The sequence below is a fragment of the Ursus arctos genome, unplaced genomic scaffold (assembly GCF_023065955.2).
Source record: "Ursus arctos isolate Adak ecotype North America unplaced genomic scaffold, UrsArc2.0 scaffold_28, whole genome shotgun sequence".
NCBI classification, from domain to species: Eukaryota; Metazoa; Chordata; class Mammalia; order Carnivora; family Ursidae; genus Ursus; species Ursus arctos.
This window is the reverse complement of record NW_026622963.1, coordinates 2,167,851-2,183,181: the sequence shown is the minus strand read 5'-3', so window position 1 is coordinate 2,183,181 and position 15,331 is coordinate 2,167,851. Positions and strand designations below refer to the sequence as shown.

The following is a 15,331-nucleotide window of genomic DNA, read 5'->3' as shown; positions in this document are numbered from 1 at the left end:
TAAAAATCCTTCGTGATATTAGATTTGGCATTGATTTCTTGGATGTTACACCATAGGCACAAGCAACAAAAGAAAAAATACAAAAATTGGACTTCATGAAAATTTAAAATTTTGTGCATCGAAAGGTAGTATCTGCAAGCATTAAAAGGCAACCCACAGAATGAAAGAAAATATTTCCGAACTGTATATCTGATAAGGGATTAATATCCAGAAACCCACAGAATGAAAGAAGATATTTCCGAACTGTATATCTGATAAGGGATTAATATCCAGAAACCCACAGAATGAAAGAAGATATTTCCGAACTGTATATCTGATAAGGGATTAATATCCAGAAACCCACAGAATGAAAGAAAATATTTCCGAACTGTATATCTGATAAGGGATTAATATCCAGAATAGACTCTTTAAATTTCTAAAACTCAACAAAAAAACCCAAGCGACTTAAAAATGGGCAAAGGTCTTGAATAGACATTTCTCCAAAGAAGATACACAAATGACCAATAAGCACATGAAAAGATGCTGAGCCTCACTAATTATTAAGGAAATGCAAATCCAAACTACAGCGGGGCTCCACCTCACACCATCAGGCTGGCTGCTATCAAAAACCAAAAAATAACAAGTGTTAGTGGGGATCTAGAAAATTGGAACCCTTGTACTTTATTGGGAATGTAAAGTGGTACAGCTGCTTGGAAAACAGTATGGCAGTTCCCTTAAAAAATTAGAAATAGAATTTTCATATGATCTAGCAATTACATTTCTGGGTATATACCCAAAAGAATTAAAAGCAGGGTCTGAAAGAGGTATTTGTACATCCATGTACATAGCATTATTCATAATAGTTAAAATGTAGAAACAACCCATGTGTTCACTGAAGGGTGAATGAATAAGCAAAATGTGGTCTAGACATACAATGGCATATTATACAGCCTTAAGAAAGAAGGAACTTCGGGCACATACTACAGCATGGATGAACCTTGAGGACATATGTTAAATGAAATAAGCCAGTCACAAAAAGACAATCATACAGTTATTAGAGTAGTCAAAATCATAGAGACAGAAGTAGAATGGTAGTTGACAGGGTGGGGGAGGGGGGAACAGAGACTTACTGTTTAATAGGTATAGGGTTTCAGTTTTACAGGAGGCAAAGAGTAATGGGGATGGATGGTGGTGATGTTTGCACATTATGAAGGTTTGTAATACCACCAAACTATAAAAATGGTTAAGATGGTAAATTTTATATGTATTTTACCACAAATTTTAAATTTGGAAAAAAATAATCTTAAAAAGAAGTCATCTTAAAACTTTAAATTCCATTGGTCTGTATAATCTAGCTCTAAAATGCTAAGGACTGGGGTGTCTGGGGGGCTCAGTTGGTTAAGCATCTGCCTTCAGCTCAGGTCATGATCCCAGGGTCTTGGGGTCAAGCCCCGCATCTGGCTCCCTGTTCAGCGGGGAGTCTGCCTCTCCTTCTCCCTTTGTCTCTTTCCTCCACTTGTGCTCTCTGTCAGATAAATAGAATCTTTAAAAAATAAAAAATAAAAATGTTCTTTCTAAAAAAAAATAAAATGCTAAGGACTTTAAGGTCCCTGTTTGTGCTCTGAAATTCTGTAGTCTTTTGGTTGGTGGAAATGTCCTAGAGATTCCTTCTTGGCCTCTAATTTTATAGTTCTGTAATATTACAAAAACTTGATTGTTGTTAATATAGAGTATAAATTGCTGAATGCCCTTATTTCCCTATGAATTTTTGCAGATGCATTTGATAAAGAATACAAGATGGCCTATGATCGCCTCACACCTAGTCAAGTCAAGAGTACACACAACTGTGATAGGCCACCAAGTACAGGAGTGATGGAATGTCGAAAAACCTTTGGAGAACCTTATCTTTAAGATATGCACGTGTGTGTATATTTCAATATGTATTGTATAGTCCATGTATAAAATAACACTTGAAGACTCTAAGCTCTTTTTCTTCAATTTTCAAAAATGCATTTGTAACTGGTTCAGAAAGTCCAGATAGCTTATGTACAGAATGTTTTCAAAAGAGAAGAGTGACAAGTGAGGAGAAAGCCATTTTGTTTCCCGTTTCTTTTTTTTTTTTTTTTCCTTTACTTCTCCTATTACAAGTAATTAAGTATTTTTGTGACAAGGAAGTCCCTAAACAAAATTACTTCTCAAAATAAGACAACCGTTTCATGGTTTCTCTTGGAAGAGACACATTGAAAAATCATGTGTGGAACTTAAACAAATGTAAGATCAAAGTATTTCCTGTTTTCATAGACTATTCAAATGTTTTGACCATGAAGTTGTATTATACATATTTTAAATTGTTTATAGTAAGTTGATATTTTTTTAATTTTTAAACAATATAGCAAACAAAATGAACTTAAACTTATGAAGCAAGCAATTAAGTGCTTATTTTCCTTGTCTGCTGCTATTTGAAGTAATTAGCACAGCTGCAGATCTCTATATCTATCTCTATATATATTTTTTATTACCTGGGGGAATGATTCAGAAATGTCGTGCTAGTGTCAGTGTTATGCTAGGATTGCGTGTTAGTACTGCTAAGCCTGACCGCAGTGAGTGAGTGAAAGCGAAGGTGTGCACTGCCCAGACTGACTCATTGAGCCTTGTGGAAGGAGAGCGGAGGGGTTCCAAGTCTGCTTCTGCAAAATTAGGTTCAATATACCGTGATTTGAAAATTTTCTCTGTCACTAACAGATGCATACAGTCTACAGGGATAGCTTACAAAACCAAATATCAATTTAAATTTTAATATGCTACCTGAACACTTATGCTGGGAAACATGTCCGACAACTTATTCCAAATTTTACCCTTATTTTAATATCTAAAATATTGGGGATGATGCGGATTGTGTCATGTTTATCTGGAATATGACCTACTGGAGTATTCTGTTAATATTATATATATATATATGTATATACATATATATAAAAATATTCAAAATATTTTTTCAAAAGCAGAAAAATAATAACTCTCAAAGTACAGCCAGATAGAATTTCCCATATTGAGGAACTTGGCTTTTTCAATAAGCCTTCAGAATCTGAAGTTTATGGAATCTAAAATCCAGAAATATCCAGAAATCAGACAATAAATTGAATGTGTAAGCACCAAGGGTATTAAAGAGACTCTAAACAAATATTTTTAGTCCCATTATTTCAAAAATCACTTTCTTTGGGTAATCTCTGATTAAAAGTATTCTTTGGCTATTAGAATTATTTCTTGATTATCAGTATGTGTGTGTGCATGGTTGCGCACATTGTCATGAATGAAGGAATTCTCTAGACACTTTCAAAGAAGAAAGTAATGGGTGGTTCCAAATTCGGTCTGTAAAGCCAGTAGGGTCCCACACACTTGTACTGGGGATATCTGAGACTTCGAATCAAGTTAGCTGCAGAAAAACTACCTTTTGAGTTCACACCATTGGTGAATAGTGAATAGCATCAAGCTGACACATTTCACAGCTTTCCACTGGGGAAGTAACGGGGAGAGTTTACAAATGTGAAATTTTTGTTCTGATTAGTTTGAGGCTGAACTTGCTTACTTGAAAAATCTGGTGCTACGCACATAAATATGCCTTTCCTTTGTAAATACAACTCCGGTCCCCTCCTTTACTATTCGTATCCAGGTTTCACATTCTGACAGAGTCTTCTGTTCCCTAAATCACTTGAAAATTGTCAAATGAGAGAACCATTTGATAGGTGAGGCTTTGGGCATTGGCAACAAACATCCCTCCAAATAAGGTTCTGGGGTTCTATTCTGGTTTTTTGGTGCATGTTTTTCTTTCCCTTATGAGAACAGCTCTTACTGTTTGTGGAAGTTGTTTAACTTTTCTTCAACACAAATTATTTGTAAGAATTATGGTTGATTAATTTCAAATAGCTGACCAAAAAAAGTGAGGTAAAGCCCATCCTTTCTGGTTCGAACTCATGGAAAAGTGAGTATAATTTTTATCCCCCCCCCTCCTTGTTTCTGCTTTTGGTTGAGTTTTATTTCTCCTACTTTTAGTCCCCAGGGAATATTATTTGTACAAATTTAGTCTTTAAACATAAAACCTAAAACATCAATAGAAAGTGGTAAACCCTGCTCGAAAGGAAATTAGAATCTAGATCATCCTTTAAAATAACTCTAGATAAACTTTTCTTCGATTTTCTCTCTGTTGAGGATTGATTTCGAAGAATCATGGCCAGTCGTGTTGGAGAGAAATACATTTTTGCTACATTATCTGTCTCTTGTTTTCTTACTCTTAGTTTTGTTTATATGGTTAATAGTGGAAAATAAACCATGCTGTGTGCTGGTGTACCTGTTTGCTACTCCCTCCCGTGGTGTTTTGAATGTCACACATCTGTATTTGTATCTTATTTTGATATTGAACTTTTCCTCCTACTGACAGATAGGGAATTATGCAGCCTGTTCATATTCTGATTTTTGTCTTTTTTTTCCCTGATTTCTTTTTTTGGAGGATGGGGAGGGGGGGAGTGCTTTAAAACTCTAAAACCTACCAGCTTATTTTAGGTTTTTCTAGTATGTTTTTACATTTTTATAGAGAGAGAAATGGCCCCAGAAGATGTTGGTTGAGCATTTTCGGTGATAAATGCGTATTTTACTTTATGCCGGTCACGACTGTGATGCTTCAGTGCAGCCAGCAGTGTTAGCCTGGTGTACGGAGAAGGCCGAGATGTTTTATTTCTAAATACGTTGTAAGTATATGGTTGGAAGAGACCCGTTTGTAGGGTAATGTGAGATGGCCCCGTTTTATTTTTATTTCTCCCACTAGAACTTGAAAGCTGCCGTTAGGCACTTGAGTTCAGAGCAGAAAGGGAAAGGGCAGGCTGCCTCTTTCAGAGAGCGCGAGCCCCCTCGTGTTCTAGAGTTAGCCTGCTCTGCCCTCGCCGTGCGGCCACCAGACGAGGTCTTCTTTCAGAATTGCCTTCACTGGCACAGCAGTCAGTTTGCCTTAATCTTCTCAGACTTATTCTCTTCTTCTTATCCCTTTATACTGGCCTCTTCCTCTGGCCTCAAAGCAGGTATGTTTGCTGGCTCAATTATTTTTGTTTACAAAAATTAGCAGCGTACAAATTCATATAGGACTTTGTTACACAGAAAGTCTGTGTACATGTGCTTATGATAACTCTGAGGTGGTGACAGACTCTACTGACGAAGTCTCTTTGGCCTTTGCCCGGTTGCTGTCATTCGCATGGCTCCCTCCTTTTGTCTGTATAGATTTCTTTCAAACACCGGCCTGTGGTGAAACCACTGGAGCAGCTGACAGAATTTTCTGTAAATGAAATTCTTCCGGTTTTGCCTGCTCGTCACAGTGAAGGGCCTGACGACCCAAAGCGTGCCTTTCGCTGTGAAGGCAGCCTTAGGCCAGGGTGTCCTGCTGAGCTCTAGTGATCCCGACTCCCCCCGCCTGGCAGAGACAGCTTCCATAGTGACCAGTCCCAAAACACATTGCGAGTGGCACCTGGGGGGGGGGAGGGCGGGGGTTCCAAAAAAAAAAAAAAAATTAGACCCCAGGGGGATTCTTTGGCAAGGAAGGCCAGCCAGTTCTTCAAGTGTATCTACCAGGCTGTGCCCTAAATACTAAATTCCGGTTCCCGCCTCCTTTGGCACTCAATCTTTAAATAATTGATAATTAAGATATAAGCAGTGTCATAAAAGGCCAAGCCTATAAATTTGACAAAAGCATCTTTACATCGATTGGCAGAAGCAACCATCTTACCATGTAAACATTTAAACAGAGCACCATTTTTCAAAAATTTGGAAGGAATCTTTTTTTTTTTTTCCCTTTAGCTCTGTATAGAACTTCAACCCATTAAATCAGGGAGAGGTTCACATTTTTAGAAATTCGGCCCAAATTTGTCACCAGGGTCATCAAGGAAATGCAGAGGGATGAAAGCATCACCTGTGCAGCCACTGTCCTCCAACTGAGATGCCCCAGTGGGACACTTCATGCATCCTGAGGCTGAATGAGTGACCTGGGATTTGTCCCGTGTGACTAGATAGGTCACTTTGCCTATCAAATGAGAGGACCATCTCACCATTATCTTGACATTTTAAGATGATCCTTCACCCTACAACAGTATAATTTTAATAAATTATAGATTTATAAACATAAAAATTTCATTTCCAAGCATAACAAATTGATGTTTTAAAAATTACTAAGTTTTCCATCTCCTTGAAGTCTCCGTTCTCCCATCTCCTTGAAGTCTCCGTTCTCCCTCCCACCCCAGTGACTTCTTATTCATCCATCAAGACCCAGTTTTCATTTCACTTGACCCTTTCTATCCTAGTGTGATGTGATCAGATCTTCCTCTCTAAGCAAAGTGAAGTGCCGGACATCCAGCAACCTGATCGGGAATGGGATGTTAGATCATTAGGTTTGACTTTCTCGTAACAAAATGTTTCACTGTCCAGTACTCCTCATCAGTCATTCTGGGGAAAAGCATCGGATCCCAGGCTATCAGGTGGCGTTCCTGAGGCTAGCTGGAATTGACTGCAGATACACAGAGTTCGGCATTGGGATCGCCCTTCTGTCTCGTTCTGTCCTCCTGTTCTTGGGCCATGCCAAGAGCGGGCAATGCAGCAGCAGCCATGAGGATAACTAAGAATATGGAATGACTATGTTTCCACGGTCTTCTTCTTGAGCATTCTGACCAAGTGACCTAAAGATAAAGATGAACTCATCCATGTTTGCAAAACAAAATACTATTGGGACTCGCAATTTATTGAAATTTAATAAAAGTCATTTCCAAAGAATGTGAATCCTGGGGCAGGGAGGCCATTAATTAATTAATCAGCCCATCTTAAGAGATGGATTATGGACTGAAATATTTTGAATATAGCCCTTCAACACCAAAATGTTTGATTTGATTTTTTTTTTACATCACATCTGTCCTGCTATCTTCTAGTCTTCAATGAATCCTCGTGTGTTCATAATTAAAGCCATATTTACCATCATAATCTACAGTCACCTGAGCTCCTTCTGCTCTGAAACCAGGGACATAGCACTGTTCCATTTCTATGTGTCCCTTAACTCAATGCTATGTAAAAGCAAGCAGTGGTATTTAATACACAAGCACTTCAAATTCCACATGGAATGTTTAAATAACCACACAATTTTTAAAAACACAAAAGTCCTCTAACTATTGGAAGCAGTACTACTATGTCACCATGTTGTCATCATGTTAAGCATTTTGGGGATTTCTCCTTTGTAAACTGCCTTGGAGATCCACTCGTAAGCCACACAGGAAATCAGTCTTCTTGCTTTATAATCCTCTCTGGGTTGACACAGAAAAATAGCATTACCCCACTGGATCTCCTACTTTATAAGCCAGACTTGGCTCTACTGATTTTGGACTCTTTTGAAAATGACTCCTTTTCTTACTAGTAGCAGCTGTCTCTGTTAGGTGAGAATACACCCGAGGAGCAAAGTCAGAACAGCTTTGTATGAGCGTCTAATCCCTCCAGGTGACCACTTGGCAGAGACAATACAAACTCGGAATTTCTAGTAAGTACATATGTTTAAGTAGCCCTTAGAGTAGTTTTCCTTCCCTAATATCTCCCCCACTTCCAATTCAAGGGCAATGTACAAATTTTAATTTCTTGGGCTATTTATTTTCAGTTTTCAGAAATGCAGCTATAAGAGCTAAGGTAGTCCTTTTAAACTCTAAAATACTGGCATACATTCTACCGGACTATGATGTGTAATGATAATTGATTCCTCTTATACTTTTTTCCCTATAGTCTTAGTTCCATAAACCCACCAATAACTGGACCTGTAAACCTGATTTAAAAAAACAAAAACAAAAAACCTCATGTTTTAAACAGAAAAAGAGGGGACGGCAAATTACAGCATGTGCTTGGGCCAGGGGCCGGGGGCGCGGCGCAGACCACACCTGCATCTTTGGATCAGCAGCCCTTCAGGAGTGAGCAGGGACCGTGAGCATGGGAGCTTGCCTAGCTGCTGCTGTGACTGTTCCAGCCCTCACCCCCAAGTTCTCTCTCATTCAGAAAACCCTCCGGCTTCCAGAGGTCCTTCTCCTGGCCTCCTCAGGATGGCTGCCGACATCAGTCAGGGGTGGGAACACCATCGCTCCAGAGGTGAGAGTCTTAATCCACAACGAGCTGCAGGTGTTTCCAAGGATAAAGTTCAGTCCCAGATGACATTCCCATCGGAGGCTCTTGGCCACTCCGGTCACTCTCCTGGGCCATGTTCATTCTGTCGTCAATGTAACAAGAAGTACGGTAGCTTCTGGCATGGTTTTCTGATCCCTGTCCATTGTGAGCAACAGTGACTCTGACTCAGACAGATACAGGACAGGAAATGATTCGATCTTCTAACATCACGCTGATTATCAGGAATACAAAGTAAAGGAGGAACATTGTGAAGCCCAGGATCTTGTTCATTCTCCATTTGCACGATGCAATTGAGGAGATCACAAACAAGAGCATGAGAAAAAGCAAAACGATTGCACAAAACAAGCCATTGCTGCTGACTGGCACAGGCTGTAATCCGTTGATGAGAGAGAAGAGCAACCAAGGGACAGGCAGGCTGCAAGATCGAAGAAACACTATGAATATTCTTGATTTGTAATACAATAGTCCTCCATACATATGATAATCCCACGTGCGTAAACAGTATTTTACAATTTACAAAGCACTTATTTTTCCACACACACAAACACACACAAAGCCTATGAAATAGAACAGAAAATATGAGCACCATTTCACAGATGAGGAAACTTAAATTCAGGGAAGTTGAAATTACATGCCCAAGGACTCCCGGCTAATGAAGACCCTAGATTAAAACGGAAAATTTCTGAGTCCAAGTGGGGTTTTTTTTTTTCTCTGTAATTCGTGAAGTACGTATGAGGAACCCAAATGGGTTGATGTTTGACTCTTTAATCTCACAATTTTTATGATAAGTCCTATCTCAAGCAAACACGCATTAAGTCCTTCAATGCTCAGGGCTCTCCATGCTTCACCCCCCGCCCCATACACACAGAGACACAAATTCAAATTAAAGAAACCAAAGCCGCCACCCAAATCCAGGCTATGCCTGCGGAAATGAAAATTGCCCAGGGGTTCTGCTCTGACAAGTTGGAAGGAGGGCTAAGAGAATGGGTACGGGAGGAGGCTGCATTTGCTTGTTTAGATGAAATGCTTTTAGAGCCTCTGAGCTGGCAGGAGCCCAAATGCAAAGGAGCAGAAATATCAGGAAACGAGACTGAGTCACTGCTCCTTCCAACCCCACTTCCACCACCTTGGAGGTCAGCGAGCAGAGCATTTGACTGTATTTGGTAATGAAGTTGATGGACTTTGTTTTTCAACTCATCTATATTTTCTACTCGGTTACATTTCAGGCAGCATTTTTGTCCTATTATCCCATCTGGCTGTGATGAATGAAGGGAGGACGCTTTGCTGCCTTGTAGCCACTAATAATATAAATGCCCTTTTATTCCATGAATACATAATACAGCAGAAAACAGGGAACCAAGCCAACACAGTGTTTTCCAGTCATACTTGATATGTCTCGGAAAGCAACTTTGCCACTCACCCCACGGTGATATCAAATATGTTACTGCCCACAGAACTTGACACAGCCATGTCTCCCAGGCCTTTCCGAGCGACAATCACACTGGTGATGAGGTCAGGAATGGATGTGCCCGCTGCTAGGATCGTCAAGCCCATTATCTCTTCAGAAACCCCTACTGTTTCACCAACCTGGTAAAAAGTTATAGTGATAAGAAGCCATGGCAACAGCAAGGGGAAAATCTGAGGCTCTTCAAAGCACCAACCACATGCTACTTTGTGCCCTCCCAGCCCCTTTCCACAGAGCTCAGCACACGCCTTTAGCCTGGGAGAGATGGGCCACACAGAGAAAGAGCAGGGCCCCTGCTCCAGGCTTCCGGGAATGAGGCAGCTCTTGTCTAAATTGGACTACAAGTCTATCTTTAATACCACCTCTCACTGTCATTCCAACTACAACACCTCCACCCTCCCACAAGAACCGCCCCTCCAAAGATTTGTTCATGTCATGTGTCCATTTCCAGAGCCATGGACACCTGCTATGTGCCAGGAACTAAGTTAGAGGCCAGAGACAGAAGTATGAGCACCATGGGGCGCCTGGGTGGCACAGCGGTTAAGCGTCTGCCTTCGGCTCAGGGCGTGATCCCGGCGTTAGGGGATCGAGCCCCACATCAGGCTCCTCTGCTGGGAGCCTGCTTCTTCCTCTCCCACTCCCCCTGCTTGTGTTCCCTCTCTCGCTGGCTGTCTCTATCTCTGTCGAATAAATAAATAAAATCTTAAAAAAAAAAAAAAAAAGAAGTATGAGCACCACAACACTGACCCTACTCCCAGCCTAGCGAAAGAGAAGAGCTTGTAACCAGCAATCCCAGGTAGGACAGAAAAGCCATGCGCACTCAGAGAGGAATACTGACTAGATGCCCAAGAGAAGGCAAAACTGAGCTTGCTCTCACGAGTGTGCACAACGTCACCAGGTAGAAGGGAGCGGGGCATGCATGACAGAGAAAGCTCGGAATAAGGCTAGTAAGCAATGGTCAGCTGGGTCAGACAGTGAAGGGCCTTCTATGTCAGACTGCAGCGTGACTGTAAGACAAGACCCACACTTGAAAATACTACACTCACCGGAATAAAAAGTCAGCTTTTGAGCCTTTACAAACAATGTAGAAGCTACAAATTCACTTGGGCCTCACCACTGCCTGGGTACTGGACTTTCACCCTGAAGGGAAAAAAAGTGTCCTTGGACCCACTAATGCAGGATTCAGTTCACTCACCTGGTGAGCCCACCATACCATGAGGTATGAGAACATGGCTATCCACACGATGGATCCCAGAAAGGTGAAAACAAAAAACTTCTTAGACTCCTGTTTGCAAGTTTGAAAAGGAAGAGAAATAAGTTGCAGAGGCTAAAGGTCTTTGACCCTTCCGAGGGAGCCCCAGAATCAGTGACAGGATCTGCTGAAGGAGTGATGGAGAGGGTCTGGAGCTGGGTCAGCTGACATCTGGATCTCCAGTGAGGACCCTGAGATGGCTGGGGAAGGAAGGAGCTGGCGGCCCACAGGGAGTCCAGCCAGCAGGGCATTCAGCAGCCACCAAACTGAAGAGAACTACCTGCTTGCCCTGGAAGCAGACCGGTCTAGGTGTTTGCTGTGGGATCTACGAGCTCCTGCTGCTCTGCGCACCTCCCGACCTCGAGGGAGAGTACAGGTAGCTTTGGGCAGAGCATGTCAGTCAGAGCTTCCCCTATAAATGAGAATGCTGGGTAGAAATAGTACTGTCCCCCTAAGTTTTCAGACTATCTCTGTGACATATGGCAGGGAGGAGGGGAGCTTGGCATTATTCCCATATTAAAATCAAGAAGCTGACAATAGGAGTTGAGGTACTAGTTCACACACTTACAGTGATGGAAATAAGCACACTTTAGGGCCTCCCAAGCCTACCAGTATGTTCCCCTAGGCACGTGGTCCCATCTGGAGCTGCAAGGTACCTCCCGGATCCTCTCTGTGGTTGAGCCCTGCCAAGCCAGTTTGCCCCGTCCTCTCAGCTCCTGTGCAAGAGTGCCTAGAGACTCCACAGACTCCCTGGGGTGCAGCTGGGCGAACTCACCAGCCTCCGGACGTCGGGCACCGTGAGCCACAGCGGGAACACAATGGGCAGGAGGAACAGGTAAATGGCCTGCTTCTGCCTGGTCTCGGGCCACTCCAGGGACAAAGGCTCCTCATTTGCCTCCTCTTCTTCCTCCTCCTCGTCCTCCTCGTCCTCCTCCTCCTCCTCTTCTTCCTCCTCTTCATCTTCACTTCCACCTCCTTCGCCTCCCCCTTCACCATCTCTACCTTTCTCATCACTTTTGGCTTCACCTTGACTTTCAGCATTGAGTTCCTGCTCTTCATTTTCACCCTCATCAGCTTTCGTTTCACCATCTTCTGCTTGGAGTTCACCTCCACCTTCATCAGTTACTTTTCTCTCTGCCTGGAGTTCACCTTCACTGTCACATTCATTGGCGCCTTTTCCTTCTTCGATGTCACCTTCAGGTTCACCTGCTCCTTCTGCTTCGATTTCACCTTCATGTTCACCTTCTCCTTCCCCTTCCGCTTTCATGTCACCTTCACGTTCACCTGCTCCTTCTGCTTCGATTTCACCTTCACCTTCCAGTTGAGTTTCACCTCCATCTTGTGGTCCATTCTCACCTCTACCAGGAGCTTCAGCCTCTTCACCTATCACTTCACCTGCGCTCTCAGCTCCAGCCACGTCTCCTTCCTGCAATCCGAAGCCAACAGATTAGTGTGTAATAACTGCCCTGCTTGTTTTCCTTCCCAGTTTTTCCCCACTTGTGGTGTTGTTCACAGAACGGATCTAAAAACTTGAGTATGATGAGAACACTAGTGCAGTCATTCAGCAAAATTCCCTTCCCAACATTCCCACCTGGTGGTGGTTCTGTCTTTATTTGGTCATTTTCAGGGATGGAAAACTCACCACCTCAGGTGGCTTCTACATCTTGACCACTCTGATTAAAGTCCATATTTATAACAAGGTTCTATCCTCTGCGTATGGGTTGACTCTTTGGAGCCACACAGAACAAAGCTAATCACTCTTCCACAACACAGCTTTTTCCCCTGAGTTAGAGGTTCCCAGATGCTTTCATCTTTCCACGCTGCGGCCTTGAGCCTCCTCCCCACTTTGGTGAACTTACTCTAAGTTTACACCCCAGGAGGGAGCTTTGAAAACTGAACACAGAACACCACACAGAATGGAATAGGACTATCACCTCCCTTTCTTAGATGCCTGCTTCCATTAATGTTGCCCAATATGGTGTATCTTTCAGTGGTTACATTGGTGAGGCTACTAAAACTCCTGAATTGTCATATTGCCTTATATATATAAAATGATGATGATAATACCTACTTTCTGGGGGGTTTTATGTTCCAGGCACTATGGTAAGTGGCTTAAATAATCATAGCACTTAGTGTGTTTCATGAGTCAATTAATTTATGATATAGACAGAATCAAACCCATCTAACAGATGGAGAAACTAGGGAACAGAGTGGTTAAATAACTTGCCGTGGTCCACACAGTTAGTAAGCGATAAAGTTGGGCTTTGTAATATGGATAGTCCAACTCTCAGCCTCTTACCCACCAAGCTACCCTGCTTTGCAATTGCCAAGGCTGAGTGAGATCTTTGGTCCTCAAAGCTGGGTCGCTTGGGGAGCTTAGTAGAAATACAGATTTGCAGAATAAATTCATAAAATCAAAGAAATTCAGATGTCCGAGCCCCACCTGGACCAACTGAATTAGAATCTCTGTGACGAGAAGCCAGGAATCTATTCTAGCGTGCTCACAAGTGCCCCAAATACACCTGCTTGCAGACCAGCGTTTGGGCACCAGGGACTGACTCCATAGGTAATCTAAAAGCCGCTAATTCTGAGTGTCCACAGATTAGGTAGCCAACTACCCTATAACAACATGCCTGGCCAGTCTCTTGAGCAAATGACCTGGGCTGTGTGCCCATGGAGTATGTCATCTCTAACAAATTTCATGACATAGCCAACCTCCAAGGAATGTTCAGTGAGTCTCAACTCCACTGCATGTTAAAATCACCCAGAGGCTTTAACAACATTCATGCCCAAGGACCCACCCCAGATACTCTAACTTAATTGGTGGAGGGTGAGGTCTGGGCATTTTTTTAAAGTTCCTCAAGTTATTCTAACATGCAACCCGAGTTGTAAAACCCCTGATGAAGTAGTCAAATATTAATATTCATGAGGCCTGTGCTTTGAATTGGAAATGAACAACGAGAAGATTTTAATCTGAAATAATTCCTGCCGTCCCTCCCCCACCCCTATCAGGAGAGAAGTCTCCTGGAGGAGACGACAAGTCATTTAAATCCATAGGTATGGGAGTGTCTGCCCACCCTACACCCTTGTCTCTGAGAACTGTCACCCGTAACACCCTCTGAACGGGTGGCTCTTTTTTTTTCCACGTTGGAGTCAAAGCACCCCCCCACTCCCTGCCCCAGCGGATCGGACACAGGCTGGATCCCTGACCTGGGACCTGGTCTGAAAAGATCCTCTCTCTTCTGAGATGGGGAGCCAGTCCTTGGTTGATCCCCCTGTGGACTGGAGGCGCCGGGTGGGGGTTTAGAGTTGTGTGTGCCCGTAAGAAAGCAAACGAAGCCAGGCTGCCAGGGAAGCTGAGCGATAAAGCATGATGCAGAGAAGGGGACCTGAGGGAGAGCACGACGGAGAGTGAGAAGCCACGAGAGTCACAGATGTCTGCTCAGGCCTAGGTGCAGTTCTTTGTGAGACTGATTTTGCCCTGGGTTTCCAGGAGATGTGTCCTGTTAGTCCCTTCCACCTGAGCTGACTATAACGGGTCTACTCGGGACACTCAATACCATCAAGATGTCTTAGACACTAAACCCGAACTTGCGGGCTTAAGGATGTGATATAACTGACTGTTTCCGGGTGTCAAACAGAAAAAAGCAGGGATGGAACTTGTAAACTAAGTGCTTATTTACTGTCCTTCTCAGCCCTTACTGAGCACAGCTGGTTGCACCAGGCAGTACGTCTCTCTCTGTGGGAGAGACAGACAGCTCAGACGTGCATCCTGCCCTCGGGAACCTTACCACCTAGCAGGAGAACTAAGAGAGACCCTGGATAGAGCATGGGGAAGGCAGTGATAGGAGCCCTGAGACAGGGGCCAACTACGATGGGCCTTCATTCATCAGACGGCGGGGGGGGGGGGTGTCAGGGAAGCTTGATGGCCACGGAGACATGCACAGTGGCTGGAGAGGTGGGTGAGAGGGACATGAAGGTGGAAAGGAAAAGGTATCCTGAGGGGGGAGGAAACCAAGGCCTAGAGATAGAAAAGCATGGAGATGAGTCCAAGGAGCGTGGTGGAAGAAGAGGCTGTGTGGCCTTAAAGACAGTGGCGGCAGGACTCTGGAAGCCCTGTAGGCAAACCTCAGAGGGTTCCAAAGGCGTGTATCCAGCAACCCTCCCCGCTGCATGTCTTACTGCCCCCTAGCTTCTGGCAGACCCCCTGACAATTACTCCTAGGCTCTTACAGCATGTGACAGTTGGCAACACATTCTCACATACAGTCTCTCCCTCATCCTGAGGTGTTAATGTGAATTAACTGCCCCCATGAGGTACGTGATCTTCACAGAAAGGGCCATGCTTACCTCAGAGGAATGAACCTCAAATAGCATTTCAGACCTTCAAGAAGGAAGGATTTGGGGCCAGCAAGTCCTTCCCTGGGCCTCTTGAATTCCCCCACCTGGGAA

The 15,331-nt window shown here is 43.4% G+C and overlaps 2 protein-coding genes across 19 annotated transcripts in view; one reads left to right on the top strand and one right to left on the bottom strand.

Annotated features, from left to right (window-relative positions):
• DENND4A (DENN domain containing 4A) overlaps window positions 1–1,962 on the top strand; it is a 134,017-nt gene extending 132,055 nt beyond the window's left edge. For all 18 annotated transcript variants that reach the window (XM_057303834.1, XM_057303836.1, XM_057303833.1 and 15 more), the window contains one exon: window positions 1,754–1,962. In XM_057303834.1, coding sequence (XP_057159817.1) covers window positions 1,754–1,890 — 137 coding nt within the window. In that variant the 3' untranslated portion in view covers window positions 1,891–1,962. The remainder of the gene's footprint in view (window positions 1–1,753) is intronic.
• Window positions 1,963–6,748: 4,786 nt separating this feature from the next.
• SLC24A1 (solute carrier family 24 member 1) overlaps window positions 6,749–15,331 on the bottom strand; it is a 28,276-nt gene continuing 19,693 nt past the window's right edge. Inside the window, exons 5-8 of the mRNA XM_057303840.1 lie at window positions 11,656–12,306; window positions 10,824–10,913; window positions 9,584–9,750; window positions 6,749–8,578 (exon numbers count right to left, since the gene is read on the bottom strand). Of these exons, the coding sequence (XP_057159823.1) occupies window positions 8,329–8,578; window positions 9,584–9,750; window positions 10,824–10,913; window positions 11,656–12,306 (1,158 nt within the window). The 3' untranslated portion in view covers window positions 6,749–8,328. The remainder of the gene's footprint in view (window positions 8,579–9,583; window positions 9,751–10,823; window positions 10,914–11,655; window positions 12,307–15,331) is intronic.